General features: G+C 35.8%; 2 protein-coding genes across 3 annotated transcripts; both read left to right on the forward strand.

Moving 5' to 3' along the window:
* Positions 1-257: 257 nt before the first annotated feature.
* On the forward strand, positions 258-4,489 carry LOC144956809 (uncharacterized). The gene is made up of 2 exons (XM_078887542.1): positions 258-389; positions 1,462-4,489. Exons 1-2 carry the CDS (start codon positions 323-325, stop codon positions 2,478-2,480), a joined length of 1,086 nt encoding a protein of 361 aa, XP_078743668.1. The 5' UTR covers positions 258-322; the 3' UTR covers positions 2,481-4,489.
* Positions 4,490-9,837: 5,348 nt separating this feature from the next.
* Positions 9,838-19,632, forward strand: LOC144956864 (uncharacterized). 2 transcript variants are annotated; one of them, XM_078887646.1, is made up of 3 exons: positions 9,838-9,975; positions 11,582-12,386; positions 19,266-19,632. In XM_078887646.1, the coding sequence occupies exons 1-3, from the start codon at positions 9,909-9,911 to the stop codon at positions 19,273-19,275; spliced, it is 882 nt and encodes a 293-aa protein (XP_078743772.1). In that variant the 5' UTR covers positions 9,838-9,908; the 3' UTR covers positions 19,276-19,632. The 2 variants fall into 2 exon arrangements, with proteins under 2 accessions (XP_078743772.1, XP_078743771.1); XM_078887645.1 differs by lacking the exon at positions 19,266-19,632 and having other exon boundaries at positions 11,582-15,353.
* Positions 19,633-19,837: the final 205 nt, after the last annotated feature.

Genomic DNA, 19,837 nt, shown 5'->3' on the forward strand with positions numbered 1-19,837 from the left:
GGAATTTTTTTTTAACGAAAGAAACAGTGTTGTTAACGATCAGGTACTCCATTTACACCAGAGTACGATGAGAGAATGTGAGTAAAGAGCCTCTTTCAAGGACTCAGCTACGCGCCAAGTTAGAAGCACGTTTAGCTCCACCCCCCCCCCCCCCCCAATTTTGACCGCCTCGTGGGACATCCACAAACGATTCACCTCTTCATCCTTTAAGATAAAACTTTTTATCATTTTTGTTTTATCGGATATTCTCATTTAAGGTGTGTTGACATCTACAAAATCTACTGTGTTGTATTCGTTGCGTGTTTCGTCTGTGTTATTTATCATGGCGGAAGTATTCAAACACCCTCTTTTTCTCCTTATACTTCTTAGCTGTGGACACTATGGAAGAGGTGAGTAAAAATCTTGTTTAACCAGTTATCTTCCGTGCTCTGCAAAAATGAATTTTCAAAAAATTTGGCCAAAAAACTCGTCCTTAAAATATCGATCAATTTTAAATGACCCTCATCTTGGCAAAATCTCTCCAACCTGGAAGCTCGCTAGGCTTTCCTTGGTACCAGGTTAGAGAATGTTACGAAAATGAGGGTCATTTAAATCGGTTGATATCTGAAGAACGAGTTTTCTGGCCAAATTTTTTTAAACGTCTCTTTCCAGAGTATGGAAGTTAACAGATTGAATAACGTTTGAATAGCAAATCGTCTATGCCGACAAGATGTGTTTTGGCATCTTCTTCCAACTGTGTTTGCTATTAATTGAAGGTCCATTTTGAACATACATGTTTGTATCAAAATCAAGTTTTTTGTATTCAATGTTTTAACTATTCGTTTAATCTGATATTATAATTCTGTTCAGCTTTACAACATAATAGACCCAATAATGCTGCGTAAATGCTTGGGTAAATTGAGAGACTATTACGAGTATTAAAAAATTGAGCTTTTATACAGTGCAATATCCACTGCACGTGCTCAAAGCGCTTTACAAGTGGTCCTATACCAACAGTAACATTTAACAAGACAGGACATGACGCCTTTTAGGCGATATTAGAATTTATTTTCGGACAGACACAACGCTGTTAACGGCCAGGTAATCATTTTACACCTGAGTACGGTGAGAGAATGTGAGTAAAAAGCCTTCTCCAAGGACTCGGATTTCAGAGCCATTTGGCCCATGGAGCCGGAGTTTATCGTGATTTCTATAGGCTGAAAAAGAAAGAGCAATAGCTTGCTATCCTTTGGATAAAACTATGCACTGCACCTGAGATCAATCTGGGTTCGTTCACGCGTGATGTGAATGCTCTAAAAGTTGATCTACTAGAACCCACCCCTCCCCCATTAAAAAATAAAGGCCCGGTGACAAATCTTTTCATTTTGGAGACAAGAGTTCATCTGAGCAATCAGAACTCCTATTAAGATTCAAGATAATAAGATGTTCATGATACTATATTCTTTTGATGATTTTCTGCAGGTTGGGCCCTCCAATTTGATATTTCACCCAGTACAGTGGATGCATTAAAACCGAGTGCTGTCCAGATGTCCTGTGTTCCTGATCCTTCGATTGACCAGGAGGCTCAAGAATTAATGGTGATGAAGATCACCAGACATCATGCTGGTGATCCAATATCCGTGTTGACTAAACAGTGTGAATCATCAAATGTTAATGGATCCGCTAAACTCGAGGAGTTTCGAGTAAACGGTCACATCGACAAAGTTCCCAGTAAGAGTTATCTAAGGCTGACCCTATTGAATGCAAAGGAAGATGACGCTGGGATGTATAAGTGTGTTATTTACTATGTAGATGGTATTGGACATATGAAGGAAAAGACGGCTGCAGCCAATTTGACGATTAAAAATCAAGATATCAAAATACTTATGGAATATTTAGTTGATACTGTGTCCGAACTGAGTGATGATTTGAAGACTCTGACAGATAGGGAAACGTTTCTCACCAATAAAATAACGCTATTAGAAAATAAACTTCAGATGCAAGTTTTAGAACGAAGGGAAAGAGAGACAGAACTGAGAAAAAATGTTTCAGATTTAGAAGAGAAATTTCAGACTCAAGCTTCAAAGGTGAATCGCATTTCGGCTTTTTCCGCTAAGTACACATTTAAAGGATCAGAAAATGTTGGGGATGCAATTGTATTCAATGATATTATAATGAAAATAGGCGGGGATTACAATGAAAAGTCTGGTTTGTTCACGGCCAGCAGATCTGGTGTGTACGGATTTCATTTGACGACTATGATGATAACACCAAATGGTTATACAGATCTGGGATTGTTTGTCAATGGCAATTTGGTGGCGGCGTTATCGATGGCGTCATCTGGCGATTTGGACCAATCATCTGTTAGCGTTTTCGTGAAAATGAAGACCAATGACGTCATGAAGGTTTCTGTGAGAGGAAAAACTAGAGGAATGGAACTGCGTAGAGATTATTACAGTGTTTTTACGGGATATCTCTTTCATGAAATAGATGAAGAATAATAATAAATTGATTTGAATAATAGATTTGTTAATATTGTCTTACTAAAAAGAATGGACAGTTTCAAAATTCGCATGTCTCCGCTATCAACGTAAAAAGTTGTGCTCAAAGTGGTTTAACTCTCTCCTTACCAGCTATTCTCAGAATTTTACCCAAAACTTCATACTCACTTAACACAAAATTAGATTTTTCAAACAGATTAGCAACGAGTATATTCTATATTTTGTTCAGAAAAATTAGCTCTGCAACACAATGTTGAGTTTTTATGGCTATAACTATAACAAAATGAAATCAGAATAAGAAAATTGTTGGCTGCATCGTAACGAATGTAACGATTTTCCTATGGGTGGTGAGGAGAGGGTTAAAAGGAATACCAAGACAACAGTTACACTTAGCGTGAAAGAATAAATATAACGCTAATGTGAAATTACCATAATATTTTTTTTCGACGACTATTACAGTGTTTCAGGTTAGGTACTAGTTTTTACATGAGCACGATTAGAACATGTGAGTAAAGAGCCTTTCCGAGGACGTAATGTCACGCTGCCAGAAATCGACTCAAACCAGGGATCTATAGATCCGAAAGCGAGTGTTGTACCCAAGACAACAAAACCTTTGTATAAAGGAAGGTGTGTGGCATTTTAGAGATCATTGGAGAGACGTAGAGAGCGGGAAGAGAGTGACGGCCGTTTGTAACCCACTGTGCCACAACTGTGTTATGTCGGAGGAGGTAAACAAGGGGCTAAAAATCCAATTCAATGTATAGCCTCGAACATGAACCTGGGGATAGTTTCTCGTCTTTATGGTGGAGAATAAATGCTATTTCTTGCATTGTAGTCGCCACAGAGTTATCAGGCCCAATGACCAGGAGTATATCCAGGTTTTTATAGCGTGAAACGGATAATAGCAATTGTTTGATACTCTTTGGATAGGACACAACATACTTTCCGCAATCACTGTTGGATGGACAGAGGAGACCGGGGGGGGGGGAATCACCCATCGTACGCAATGTACTTTCTGCTATCACTGCTAGTTGGACAGAGGGGGGGGAGAGAAACACCCAAAGTTGTTGTTTTTTCAATATTTTATTTCTAAATTCACTTTTCGGGGTTCTATTCATTCCAACATTACACTGTTTTGAGATGAGTATCACATTTTGAAAGGCTTACCCGTGACTCAAACAAAGACCTGGCAGCTGTTGACATGTGAGCGATAGTTGAAGCATCAAGAATCTAGCTTGCATGCAGTATCAAGAAATGTGATTCCACATAGGAGTCTATCGGCATCGCAAAGTTGAGTGAGCCCTTTGTGAAAGCTCTTTACTCATAACCTCATTCGGTGTTCATGTGTAAATTGATTATCTGTCTTCTAAAAACGTTGTCTCTGTTGGAGAGAAAGTAATAGCATCTCAAAAGCATCGTGTCAAGGCTAGCATGTTAAGCAGTGTTGCCAGGTGCCTTTACAAAAATCCCGCGAACTTTAAGCCAGAAATCCGTCAAAATCTGCCAACTTTATCCTACTTCACCTGCGACATTTGCCCAAAATCCGCCAAAAAATCCGATATTTGATTTAAATCACTAATAATCACAATAGTGCATTATCTCAGAATAAGACTAGATGCTTCTCAACTATTTACAACTGTTTCTTTTTTTAAGTTCATGAAGATTCGGATTTCCGATTTTGTTTGAACGGAAGTTAGACTGTCGGATATTGTTTTCACCTTCGGTTAATCGGTTGTGTAATATAGATCGAGGCCTAGGCCAACAGTACACTCACAATAGGTGCTCCTAAAAGTCACTTTGGGGGGGGAGAAGAAATAATTACACTTGATTGTTATCCATTTACTTTTTTAAACGGTATACAAATCATCAAAAATTCGCCATTCACCATGCCATTTTTTCCCCACCACACGATGATTAAAACCCGCCAACCTGGCAACACTGAGTTGATGTTGGCTTGAAACCTATTGTAAATCGCTTTGGTAAATAAAGTAATAATGAATAATACAAAAGCACAAGTTTTTTTGGGTTTTGTTTCTGGGTGGGGAAAGGGTGGGGTGGGTGGGGGGAGTTTAAGTCAATCTACTATTAAGATGTTATTATTTTATTTCCATTACAACACAATTCCATCTTTTGAATAGAATATGAGTTGTTTGAAATTTCTTCACATGATGAACTCTGTTACTTTCTCCTTATCAATCATTTTCCCCGAAACGTCTAACTCATTCAACATAGGAAATAAATTCTATATGTTATACATAAATTTGTTCATCAAAACAAGCTTTGCATAACCAAAATTATAACCAAAAAAAGTCTTCACATTTAGTGATTAACAATAGAAATCTTATATATCCCTCTCCTTATCAGCCATTTTTCAGGATTTTCCCCAAAACTTCACACCCAACTAACACAAAAATATATTTTTTATCACCCAAACACAATAGCAGTAAGTTCTTGCGAGACGGCTATAGCAGAACATGCTTTACAACGCACTGTTCATTTTCTTTAAATTTTATGATGTACAAAAGAGACTTGAATAAGAAAAATGTTGATTGTATCGTAACGAATGTGACGATTTTCCTATATTTGGTAAGGAGAGGGTTAAATTGAAATGTTCCTTGATGAAATCAACACTTTAAAATCGAAAATTGTCAAGATACCATGTAGATACTCCTAGCTCTAAATTTGACCCGGACTTTGATGATATCATGATGTCGTAGATAACGAGGCAAATCGATAAAGTGATATCTCGAATTGAGACAAAGTTATGATAAAGCATAAATACTGTGCACAGAATCCCGAGTAGTTTTTAATTGAAGGTCATATCGATAAAGTTCCCACTAAGAGTTATCTGATCCTAGAGAATAGGATGTTATGTTGTATTAGTTTTGTCATGTACTATCTGTACGGCAATGGCCTAGTCACAGTTTGTTATGTACTATCTTTCCGGAAATGGCCGTGTCACAGCTTGTTATGTACCATCTGTACGGCAATGCGCGTGTTACAGTTTGTTATGTACTTTCTACACGGCAGCATGGTTTTCACACTACTATGTTATGACGATCGACCAAATCAGCAAAGTCCGGTCCGCATTCGTGCACCGTCGCAAACCCGCCGGGTAGCATCGTCACATCACACCGTTCGACTAGATGCTCTGCCGTCTCAGCGGGTACATGTTGGACAGGTAGAAAGACCCCACCAATGAAGCGCACTGGCCGTGAGGCAGCTCCTCGACCGAAGCCGATTCGCAGTCACCCAGTATCTCCTCTTACTGGTATCAAAGCCTGGCAACTTCTCACCAAGCTTAGACGAGGTTTCGTCCCCGCCCCCACGAGGGATTTAATTCGTCCAAACCGACTTCCATCTCGTATGTGCAGCTCTGTCAGTAGTCAGGGATTCTGCGTACAAGGGTTGCCGGGACTTATTTCGGCTCGAAACGGGAGAGCGGTCCATTATGCGCTTCAGAGGGGTATCCCCATTCCCTCTGTCCTTGATCTTACTCAGCCAGTTTACCGTAATCGTCTCCCTCCGGACATCGGGGGGCTGGATCGCTGCCATTATCGGGCCCCATTCTCTAGGAGTTGTTGCTAGCGTTCCTGACACTATGTGCATCGACTTGCAAAGTTTTACATCCACCTTCTCAACGTTTCTGCTTCTACCCCACACTGGAGCGCATTACTCCGCGGTGGAATAGCATAGTGCCAGGGCGGACGTTCTCAGGAGCGCTTGGCTAGCGCCCCAAGTCGATTTCGCCAGGTTCCTCAGAAGATTGTTCCGCTTCTCTATCTTCCGGGCAACCCCATCGAGATGCACCCGAAAGATAAGGCTGCGTTCCAACGTCACCCCTAAATATTTTGGATGCGGCTCATATGGGAGTGGCTGGTCCCCGACTAGGACATTCAGTTTGCGGGTGTGTCAAGCACTGCATAGGTGGAATGCAATAGCCACGGTTTTTGAAGTGTTCATCTTTAGGTACCACTTGTCGAAGTAGGATTTGAGTCTGGTGACGTCCTCGCTGAGTACGCTCTCGAGACGGGTCCACACTTTACTCTGAATAACGAGTACCCAGTTGTTCATGTATCCCAGCCTCAGGGCGGAATTGTTCGGCATATCTCTAATGTAAACGTTAAATAACATTGGCGCAAGTGCCGACCCCTGAGAGACCCCATTCTTCAATTTCATTACTTTTCTCATGGCGTCTCCCAGCGCGACGTGTAATTGCCTTTCCCCTAAGATCGAAGAGAACAACTTCAAGGTCTTTTGCGCCTGATGATTTTTGCTAGATTGCGCATCAACCCTTCGCACCAGACCGTATCGTACGCCGCTGATAGGTCTATAAAGACAGCACTTGTTTGCTGTTTTCTCCCAAACCCATGCTCAAAATGCTCTGTAAGGGCAATGACCTGCTCCGTGGTGCACCTCCCTTCCCTGAAGTACGCCTGCTCGGGTGGCAGGGCAGCGTCTAGGACCGGCCCCCATCGGTTTAATAGCACATGCTCCAGCAATTATTAAAGACAGCTCAGCATAGATATGGGTCTGTAACTGTCGGCCTCCTTCGCCGGTTTCCCGGGCTTCAGGATGGCAACTATCTTCGCATGCTTCCACACTTGGGGAAGCTTTCCTTTTGCAAGGACCTCCGACATTGCCTCTGCCAGCCAGGCCCGTGCCTTGGGGCCCCGATGTGTCACCATATCAGGATATATACCATCTATCCCTGCTACTTTGCCGTTCTTTACATCGCTAATGGTTGCACCCACTTCTCGGGGACTGAACGGGGGCATACAGTCCGACTCCTGTGGTGGAACCTTCGCGTAATTCCTGTCCGGGTCCAATTTCTTTATCAGACGCCAAGCTGGAGTGTGTAAAGTCGAGACTTTCCACGGTCTCCTGTCACCGTTGCTTCCTTCCCTCTGCCAGAGACTGAAGTAGTCTATCGGCTACGTCCTGAGACTGGGTCTGCTGGTACTCTTTGTACAGCTCTTCCGACTCTGCTGTCCAGCAAGGGGTGTAGAATTTCCGTTTGCCCCGTGGAATAGAACGTCGAGCGCTCTTAACCTGCTAAATCTGGTTATATTCTCGGACTTGGGAGGAATGGCAGGGCAGATCTGCTCGATATAGGAACTGAATTCCTCCCAGTCAGCCTTCCTGAAGTTCCATCTGCAAAGTTGGAAAGACTGCACCCTCGGAATTATCACCCCCGCTGTGACAAGAACCGGGCTGTGCTGGCTATGCGGAAAGTCCCCGAGGACTGTTCGCTTCACCTGCAGCGGTTCACCGTTCGATCTGCACGGCAATGGCCGTGTCACAGTCTGTTATGTATTATCTGCACGGCAATGGCCGTGTCAATTTGGTTATGTACTATCTGCATGGCAATGGCCGTGTCAATTGGGTTATGTACTATCTGCATGGCAATGGCCCTGTCAATTGGGTTATGTACTATCTGCATGGCAATGGCCCTGTCAATTGGGTTATGTACTATCTGCATGGTAATGGCCCTGTCAATTGGGTTATGTACTATCTGCATGACAATGGCCGTGTCAATTGGGTTATGTACTATCTGTATGGCAATGGCCTTGTCAATTGGGTTATGTACTATCTGCATGACAATGGCCCTGTCAATTTGGTTATGTACTATATGCATGTCAATGGCCCTGTCAATTGGGTTATGTACTATCTGCATGGCAATGGCCGTGTCAATTGGGTTATGTACTATCTGCATGGCAATGGCCCTGTCAATTGGGTTATGTACTATCTGCATGGCAATGGCCCTGTCAATTGGGTTATGTACTATCTGCATGGCAATGGCCGTGTCAATTGGGTTATGTACTATCTGCATGGCAATGGCCGTGTCACATTGTGTTATGTACTATCTGCATGGCAATGGCCATGTCAAGGAAAACAGAGCTGAAGTCAGTTTAACTTTAGACATCACGGAGCCATAGATCTGAAACACAAGATGCACCTTGAGAATTATTTTCTCTAATGAATATTGCATTTTGATTCATCAATATACTAAAAATTATAAATAACAGCAAATAATAAAAATAATATAACAAGTGACGGAAACTGACAAAGAAGGGCAACTAAGCACCAAGCAATACTAAAAAACCAATAACAAACAATTGAGGTCAAACCAGAACAGAGGAGGAGGAGAAGGAGGAGGAGGGGGACGAGAATGATAATAATAATGATGATAATAATGATAATAATAATAATAATAATATATAATAATAATAATAATAATAATAAATAATAATAATAATAATAATAAATAATAATATAATAATAATAAAATAATAATAATATAATAATAATAATAATAATAATAATAATAATAATAATAATAATAATAATAATAATAATAATAATAATAATAATATAATAATAATAATAATAATAATAATAATAATAATAATAAAATAAAATAAGAAGAAGAAGAAGAAGAAGAAGAAGAAGAAGAAGAAGAAGAAGAAGAAGAAGAAGAAGAAGAAGAAGAAGAAGAAGAAGAAGAAGAAGAAGAAAAGAAGAAGAAGAAGAAGAAGAGAAGAAGAAGAAGAAGAAGAAGAAGAAGAAAGAAAGAAGAAGAAAGAAGAAGAAGAAGAAGAAGAAGAAGAAGAAGAAGAAGAAGAAGAAGAAGAAAAAGAGGAAGAAGAAGAAGAAGAAGAAGAAGAAGAAGAAGAAGAAGAAGAAGAAGAAAAAGAAGAAGAAGAAGAAGAAGTTTTATAGTTGTTTAATTCCGAAGGTTTTTTGTTTGTTTTATTGTTTGTTTGTGTTTTCAAGTATTTTAACGAGTCCAGGCTTCAGACTACATCATATTGCCAATGTGTCTCTCTAGTCCTGATTTCATCCGATGACGATCTACACATAATATTAGACAAGATGGCTACACCAACTTGTTGCTTTTTTTTTTAATTGAGCTTTTATATAGCGCAATATCCACTTAACGTGCTCAAAGCGCTTTACAAGGGGTCCCTGGTCAACAGCAACATTTAACATGTAGGACGAGACATGACGCCTGTTAGGCGATATTACAATTTTTCGGACAAAGACAACGCTGTTAACGGCCAGGTACTCATTTTACACCTGAGTACGGTGAGAGAATGTGAGTGAAGAGTCTTTTCCAAGGACTGAACTATGCGTCGAGCGAGGCTCGAACCCGGGACCTTCCGATCCGAAAGCGAGTGTCATACCACTAGACCACATAGCCACTAAAGAACGGCTCTTTCCCTCCTGCTCTCCCGTTATTCTGTGATTAGAATCAACGCGTGTAAAAGGAATGTTATCTTATCACGTAAAGGGACAGAGGTATATAAAAGATAAACAAAACACGATATTCTCATTATGATTGATGTATGTTCAAGGCGTGTATTCATTTTCTTTAAATTCATCTCCAGTCTCTGTGTGTCTGGTACGCGATTCTGTGCTCTTAGCATGATTGGAAAAATCAAACTCATTCTACTCTTCACAACAATTTATGTCTACACTCAAAATGGACTCTGTAAGTCTACACTGCAATTCTATTTTTTTTATATATATTTTTTTGGCTATTTTTTTCAGCCAGAAAACGTTTACTTCAAACATAATTCAAATAAAATTACCCTTAACTTATCAACGGGTCTCCGCCATCGTTAGAGTCTATAAGTCTCAGGTTTGAATCATTTTGTTGAGTTATATCAAGTTTGAGACAATTTGACAAATTTAAAATCCTTTGAGAGATGATCTGGCAAAACCCGCCGGGTGTGGAAAATTTAAAATCCAATAATATTATTACATATTTGAATAGAGGCACCTAATTTTTAAACAAAATGCAGTTTGCATTTTGTAATTATCTTAAATTGGGCCCAAGTTATTTATATTTCAAGAGAAGGGGTGAAAAAAATTGAAATGGTGAAAATCACTTATAACGACAAGACAAACATGTTTATTACATCGACGGAGCTTGGGAAAAATATTAAATTAAAATCTTTTTAAACTTTAGATTGTAAAATCATTTCGTAGGATTGTAGTTGGATACGATGGAGTAAAATAAAATAAAAATCATGCAGATTACGATTCTTCACTTTCATTTGCTCTTATCTCTAAATTTGATCTCACGACATCCGACGGCTTTTGACAAACCATCTCACATTTTTTGCAATCTATCGAAAATTTATGACCCACCGTTTCAAGATGGTAGTATGTCTGAATCATAGCTGGAAAAGGGAAATTTAGAATTAAAATGATCCAAATTAGGACCTTCATGTCATTCCCAATGCAAGAAATTATATCTATTTTCCATTGTAACAGTAGTAGTGGCGTATGACTACATCTCCACACTGGAAATCTCGAGCCATTCTTTAAATTCGTCACTGCAATTGAGGACAGCCTCGAAACCTCCCGGCAATCTCATCAAAAGACAAGTCATGCTGTAGATAGAACGAAGTTGACGTCACTCTGGTCTTTGTTATTGTTTTTTGCCATCCGCGTTTATGAGTAATCCTCATTAAACTATAACCATACTATAAACGTCCAAGGTCACACATTGTTTTGTGTGTTGGTCCGTTATATTTCCTGAAGGCAATGTTGTGAGTTTCATAACCAAGCGCACAGCATCTATACAAGTTGAACCCCACTCCACGAAGCTGTAAGGCGGACTATCATATAGTAAATATTCCTCTGTCACAGAGGTGCCAAACAGGTGACTTGTCAAGTATGTAATACAATCGGCTTGGTATCATATAACCTGGTGATAGGAATGTAAGTATAATTGGCATAGGATACAATAGATATGCGCTTCGTGAATGCATATTAAATATTTTTGTATTCCCTTAATCATCCCATAAGGGAAATTTGTCTCTAGGGTCTATTCCAAGGGAAGACTGAACAACCCAGGCTTCAGCCGTTGTGCAGCGCCGCACATTGATCTAGGTTGAGATGATTTGCAAAAGGCCACAGCAGGGGTGATCGAACTAGGTATATTTCGGGTACGAAGCAAAGGCCATAACGCTGAGCCATGCTGTCCCTTCTATTTATCTATTCATTTATGGATTAAGGTATGTAATTATTCATTTATTCATTCATTCATTTACTTTCATATAAAAACGAGTTTTGTTCTTTGTTCACAGGTTTAGCTCTCCATCTTAACATTTCTCCCAGTAGAATTGATGCAATGGCTCAGAGCGCCATAAACATGACCTGCAGTCTGAATTCATCCATTGATCAAGACGTCCAAGAAGTAATGATACTAGAACTGACAGGACAGGAAGGTATCCCAATCGCTTTGCTGAGGCAAAGTTGTGACATTGCAAATGGAACTCACAGCGACCGTTCTGATATTCAAATCGAAGGTCATATCGACAATGTACCGAGTAAGAGTTACCTGAGAGTACTCCTGTCCAAACCCCGGGAAGAAGATGCAGGGTTGTATCAGTGTGTTATGTACTACTTGGATAATATTGGCATTATAAAGAAAAAAATAGCTCCAGCTAATTTGACGTTTGAACATTTGAACATCAACTTATTACTGAAATATTTCAGTAGAAAAGTATCCAAGCTGGAAAATGAGATAAAGAATCGGATAGACAGTGAACATTTCCTGGAAGGCAAGTTTTCAAGGTTGGAGAACAAGCTTCAGAAGCAAATCTCAGAACAGGCAGAAAAGGAAACAAAATTTAGAGCAAGTATATCACTGTTAGAAAACCAATTGAAGAACCGAGTTTCTGATTTAGAAATGCTAACAAAAGAAAATCAAAAGAAGGAACGAGGGCTGACAGAAAATGTATCTTTCTTAGAAGACAAGATCCAAAACCAAACGTGTAGAATTCTTGATTTAGAAATAATGGTTAACTCTCAGAGAAACACGGAAGCGGGAATGAGAGCAAATATTTCGTCATTAGAAGAAAAGATCCGGACTGGGATTTCAAATAAAAGGTATGTGTCCGCCTTTTCCGCGCATCGTTCTCTGAAGGGATCTGAAAACATTGGTGACACAATCGTATTCAATGATATTATAATGCAAGTAGGTAAAGACTATGATGACAATACGGGTTTGTTTACAGTCTCCAAACCAGGTGTATACGGGTTCCATTTGGTTGCAATGGTTTCAACAACAAACGGTTATCTCGTGCTAGGGTTGTTTGTTAATGAAATTTTAATGGCAGAGTGCTCGATGGCATCGGGTCCATACTTGGATCAGTCGTCCGTGACAGCTTTTCTACAGCTCAAGGTCAAGGACGTTGTTAGAGTTAAGGTCATAGGTAAAATGAATCACATGGGTATTCGGACAGACCGCAATAATATTTTCACTGGATATCTTTTCCAGGAAACGGATGCTCTTTAGCTTCCCAAGTAGTTATTCCTTGCGTTAATAATGGGAAAATATTTCTTTTTAAGCATATATAATAAAAGAACAGAGAGATGTACAATTTGTATGTTATCTTCAGGCTTAACCCTCTCCTTACCAACCACAGGAAAATCGACACTTTCGTTACGATCCAACCAGCACTTATATCATTCAGATTTCTTTTGTAAATCACACAATTTAAAGAAAAATGTGTTATTATAGTTATAAAATCGTGATACTGTTGTAGAGTTCATTTTGAGTATCGATATCATGCATAGAATATATTTGTGGCTTTTATGTTTGAGTACGAAAAACATATTTTTGTGTTCTTTGGGTTTGAAATTTTGGAGAAAATTCTGAAAATAGTTGGTAAGGCAAGGGTTAAGAATGGCTTTGGTATTGTTTTGTTATCTCTTTAAAATATTTGGTCCGATTTTCTTTTTTGGGGGGTTGAGTTTGTAAGTCATCCAAGGCACACTGTTGCCAGACTATTGGGAAAGGGATTTGTGAAGTTTTATATTATTGGGTGTTTATGTAATAATTGGAAATTAGAAAAAGGAGAAAGGGCAACATGGTTATTTTTCTTTTAGTTGTAGTGCTATTTTTCAAAATTGTTTAATGTCTTTGTTTTCTTATGTAGTTTTTGTTTTATTTCGGGGTTTTTTTCCTTCTTTCTCTCGTTTTTTTTTTTTTTGTTGGGGGGGGGCTGGGGAGGGAGAGGGTGTTTTTTTAGGTTTTGCTAAGAGCATATTTGGTAGATTCTTTATTTGTTATCTATTTATTGTTGGTTTCTTTCTTTATTTGTTTTGTTTTGTTTTTGTTTGTTCTTGATTTGTGTTTATTTTGTTTACTTTTCATTGTGGTTGTTTGTTTTTTTGTTTTGTTTTTTTAATTATCATTGGTGCTATTTTTTGGGTTGATGTGAGTACAAAGTTTTTGTACAAACGATAAATATGCTCGCTTTCAAGTAGGTACCTATTTATTAAAGATAAATTGTTCTCTGTGAAGGGAATAATATCTCAGTTCAGTAAGGTGATTGGGCTAAACAACGTACAGTGTCTAAGCGTCCCATTGGCATTATTAATTAATAAGAGACATCTTTACTGTATTTGCTTTTATTGACGCTATAAATCTTTGATTTGGCTATGAATTTATTGCATTGTAATTTTTTTTCCTTTCAATCAAAATTGATAATTTATATTTTAAAGTGCCCAGAGCTTGTGTTTTACACGAGAATGGGCGCTGTATAAATGTGTATTATTATTATTATTATTATTATTATTATTATTATTATTATTATTATTATTATCATTATTATTATTAATATTATTATTATTATTATTATTATTATTATTATTATTATTATTATTATTATTATTATTATTATTATTATTATTATTATTATTATCATTATTATAATTATTATTATTATTATTATTATTATTATTATTATTATTATTATTATTATTATTATTATTATTATTAATATCACTTGGCTCGCACTTGAATCTGTATTTTTTGTTTGTGAGATCATTGACGCATAACTTATTATTGTTACAATAGAATCCTCAAGGTTATGTCCCTTGCTGTCAGCCCTTGCTGTCAACTGTCTTTTCATCTATTGTTACAACATTTTTAATACAATTAAGTTCATTTGTAATACGCTTCAACAGTCGTAACGTCACTTCCCTCGTAATGAAGCATGGTAACATAGTAACTGGCTCTAAACTATCGGAACAATGGCGAACGCCCTTATGAAAGAATTTCTCCGACGAGCAGAAAAGCGTATCCAGAGGATAAAAAGTCGTTCTAAATTTCATCATGTTTTGACTTTTACACATTCTGATCACAAGACATGAAGAGTTCTAGCCAGCATGAAGAATAAAAAGTACCGATTTTCTTTGTTTAGAACCACGATGTTCGCCGTTGCTGGGCGACGTGACATCAGACTATTGAATCCAATTCCGCTTAATCCCTTACCAGTGGAATTCCAGTTCACCCTAATGCGGCTTGAGATCTAGCGTTTTCACAAAGAGGGCAACAACAGCTCGACTTTATCATTGTTTGCTACTGTTACTGTTGTATAATAAGTGCGACTATGTGGTCTAATGTTTTGACACATGCTTTCGGATCAGAAGGTCCTGGGTTTGAGCCTCGCGCTCGGCGTATAGTTGAGTCCTTGGAAAAGGCTCTTTACTCACATTCTCTTACCGTACTTAGGTGTAAAATGAGCACCTGCTGTAAACAACTTTGTCTTTGTCCGAAAAATTGTAATATCGCCTCAGAGGCGTCATGTCCCGTTCTACATGTTTAGTTTTGCTGTTGGCCAGAGACCCCTTGTAAAGCGCTTTGAGCAAATTTAGTGGATATTGCGCTATATAAAGCTCAATTATTATTTTTTGTAATATCGTATAAGACGAAAGTCATATTTTGATAACAATTGAAGGAAAAAGGAATTCGGAAGAAATTAAATATCTGAGATTAAAGAGTTTAAAAGATGATGGCAGGAAAAAGAACTAACATCACAAATTGTAAAGATTATTATAATAGAAATAATAATACTAATAATAATAATAATATAATAATAATAATAATAATAATAATAATAATAATAATAATAATAATAATAATAATAATAATAATAATAATAATAATAATAATAATAATAATAATAATAATAATATAATAATAATAATAATAATAATAAATAATAATAATAATAATAATAATAATAATAATATAATAATAATAATAATAATAAAATAATAATAATAATAATAATAATAATAATAATAATAATAATAATAATAATAATAATAATAATAATAATGAAAATAATAATAATATTATAAGAAGAAGAAGAAGAAGAAGAAGAAGAAGAAGAAGAAGAAGAAGAAGAAGAGATGAATAATAATAATAATAATAATAATAATAATAATAATAATAATAATAATAATAATATAATAATAATAATAATGATAATAATAATAATAATAATAATAATAATAATAATAATAATAATAATAATAATAATAATAATAATAATAATAATAATAAATAATAACAATAATAATAAAAATAATAATAATATTATTATTATTATTATTATTATTATTATTATTATTATTATTATTATTATTATTATTATTATTATTATTATTGTTATTATTATTGTTATTATTGTTATTTTTATTATCATTATTATTATTATTATTATTATTATTATTATTATTATTTATTATTATTATTATTATTATTATTATTATTATTATTATATTATTATTATTATTATATTATTATTATTATTATTATTATTATTATTATTAATATTATTTTATTATTATTATTATTATTATTACTATTATTAAGTCACCATGCATCTCAGACAAAATGGACCAAAGAATTTATAATGTATTCAGGTCAGAGTAATGGTAAACAACCAATAGTGTCTCATAAACAATCATAGGTCGCGATGCACCTCAGACTGAGATATCAAACTTTTTCATTATTATTATTAGTATTATTATTATTATCATTATTATTATTATTATTATTATTATTATTATTATTATTATAGTAGTAGTAGTAGTAGTAGTAGTAGTAGTAGTAGTAGTAGTAGTAGTAGTAGTAGTAGTAGTAGTATATATTATTATTATTATTATTATTATTATTATTATTATTATTATTATTATTATTATTATTATTATTATTATTATCTTTTTTATTATTATTATTATTATTATTATTATTATTATTATTATTAATTATTATTGTTTCTTTTGCTTCCTGTCAGGATGTTGAATCACGGAATTATTATCGCTGATTTTTTTTCTAGTATTCTGTAAGGATCGGATAATTTGGCCTCAAAAGTGTGGTGATTGGTGGGCAAGAAAACGAAAACTTTGTCACCAACATTGAGAAGCGTGATTTGCACTTCATGTCATAACTAAGCTTCATTTTATACTCTGTATTGGGAAAAATTCTCTTTGCAAGTTCCCAAACATTAACATATTTTGTCTTTAACTCAATGACACATCCCGAAACATTAATCTGTTGATTTAAAATTAGTTTGTGTTTTAGATTTTCCAAAGTTCCTCTGACAGTATGTCCAAAGAATAACTCAGAGGGGGGAAACCCCAGAGATTCATGGACCATGTTCCTTGTAGCAAAGAGAACAAGGGGTATATTTTTAACCCAATCCTGTTTATTTTCAATACAAAAGGTTCTAAGAAGACTTTTTAAAGTTGTATGATAACACTCTAAGCTTTCTCGAGTTTCAGGATTATAGACTGAAGAGAAAATGTGTTTTATCCATAAATCTTTTAAGGAGCTTTGTTGTATTTTGTAAATTGGTCCCTTGATCACTTCTAATTCCCATACGCATTCCAAACGGAGTAAACTATTTATAGAGACATTTTAGAATTGTTTTAGCTTTAGTATTTCTGAATGAGAAGGCCGCTGGGAATCGAGTATCAGGCCATAATATTGTAAAATATATTTAGCTTTACCTTGTTGGTGGGCAAGGGCCGTACACAGTCCATAATAAGTGTAGAAAGTCACCTGTTACTTTAACTGGTTTGAGGTTGAATTTAGGCATTGTAGTTTTCATGCTAAGTTGGCATGCATTACAAGATTTGATATAGTTTATGACATCTTTTCCTAAAGACGTCCAATAAAATTATACATTTCTATAAAATAAAGCCTTTTTAATCCCTTCATGAGAATTATCATGGACAACTGGCAGTATAATGTCTCTAAATTTTTGTGGGACTACAATTTAGTTTAGGATTAAATGGCAACCATCCTTCATGGGAAAGGGAGGTAAGTATTTTCTCATGAGTACATCATTTTTTGTAATAGAAACATGTCTTGTAATTGTGAATAACACTCACTTTTATTAAAGAATTGTAAGAATATTTCAATGTCTCATCATTTGTTTGATCAAGTGAAAACGCTTTTACATCATGATCAATGTCAATATCATCATTAAACATAATTTGACAAGCACTATGATCATTATCTTCTTCACTTGTATTCTTCATGGACCTGGTTATCACTGGAATAACAACTATGCCATCAGGAGGACAATTTGGATTCCAGTGACCTTTTCTCGATGCGTGACGCAAAATATATTATATAAAGGGGTTTTTTTCTGCCAAAAAAATGACGTCTATTGTGGAACCTACTCTATTCTTTTTTTGTGTGTTACTTGAAAATAAAAATATATGAATCAAAAAAAATAGTATTTGTTAATTTTTTGTTTGTTAATTTAGCGTTTTGGGTTGCCTATGTGCTACTTGAATATCACTATATATCTCAATCACATAATAATATAGTGGCCAATGCCTACTTGAGTGAACCTTTGGGTTACCTAAGTTCTACTTGAACATCACTATATATCTCAATCACATAATTTGGTGGTCAATGCCTACTTCAGTGTCCTTTTGGGTTGCCTATGTGCTACTTGAACATCACTATATATCTCAATCACATAATATGGTGGCCTATGCCTACTTCAGTGTCCCTTTGGGTTGCCTATGTGCTACTTGAACATCACTATATATCTCAATCACATAATAAGAATATGGTGGCCAATGCCTACTTGAGTGAACCTTTAGGTTATTTATAAGCTACTTGAACATCACTATATATCTCAATCACATAATATGGTGGCCAATGCCTACTTGAGTGAACCTTTCGGTTACTTATAAGCTACTTGAACATCACTTTATATATCTCAATCACATAATATAGTGGCCAATGCCTACTTGAGTGTCCCTTTGGGTTACGCCTGTGCTACTTGAACATCACATAATATGGTGGCCAATGCCTACTGGTGTGCCCCTTTCAATTAAATGTTTTCAAGTTACAAATGCTAAGATTATAGATTCATGTGCAGTTTTGGGTCTCATATTCCCGTGTGAACCAGGCATTAAAAAAACAATTATATATATATATATATATATATATATATATATATATATATATATATATATATATATATATATATATCGTTTCAAGTAAACAGTAAATACGTGAATCGGATAAATGTTGATCTGACAATATATTTTGGATTACCTATGTCACAAGATTTTTTTCATTTTGTCGGGAGACATAAGTAAGTTTTAAAGGATTTCAATTTTGAAGATGACCAAAGTGAGTGAATTCGTTTAGAAATGAATGGGTCATCCGGTTAAATTTCTATGTCTTTCATAAATTGAGCGATTTGTAAATGACTCCTGATGATTAATAAATGTCACTGTTGCTTGCTCAGGGAAGCTTTATTTCTTCAACTAACAGTCACAGATGAGATATACTACTGGGTTACCTAAGTAATTTATTTGCACTGGATGCCCTATGTCATAAAATAGAGTTATATATATTCATATATATATTTATATATATATATATATATATTATTTTAATATTTACCACAATGTTTGAGACAGTCTACTTTAATGTTTCAGGCCTAATTAGCCATCGTCAGGACTGAGTTGGTTTGCTGGCTGTTGATGTCTGTTGAAGTGGTTCCGGTTTGTAGTTGATTAACAAGAACTTTCGGCGATGTGGACACGTACCGTACATCTCATTTATCGTGTTGAGTGTGGCTTCATGAGGGTGTCTGAATATAGTATATTTCTCTTCCAGGCATAAGCTACATGTTTATTATTATTTCTAATATTGTATTTTGTACTCTTCACTCTTGACTTTCTGATAAGCAAAATCATGAATAATAGCACTAGAAGACGGATAGTGGTTTTGATCCTGTACCTAACTAAAATATATAATAATCCATTAGTTTTAACCCTCTCCATACCACCTGCAGAAAAATCGTAACATTTTTTACCACACAATAATACATTTTTCTTATTCAGATTTATTTTTCACATCGCAAACTTTGAAGAATGTGCTCAAAGCGCTTTACAAGGGGTCCCTGGCCAACAGCAACATTTAACATTTTAGGACGATGTTAGGCGATGTTACAATTTTTTCGGACAGAGACAACGGCCAGGTACTCATTTAAGACCAGAGTACGGTG

The sequence above is a fragment of the Berghia stephanieae genome, chromosome 11, assembly GCF_034508935.2.
Source record: "Berghia stephanieae isolate SIO BIC M18660-M18661 chromosome 11, UCSD_Bste_1.3, whole genome shotgun sequence".
Lineage (NCBI taxonomy): Eukaryota > Metazoa > Mollusca > Gastropoda > Nudibranchia > Aeolidiidae > Berghia > Berghia stephanieae.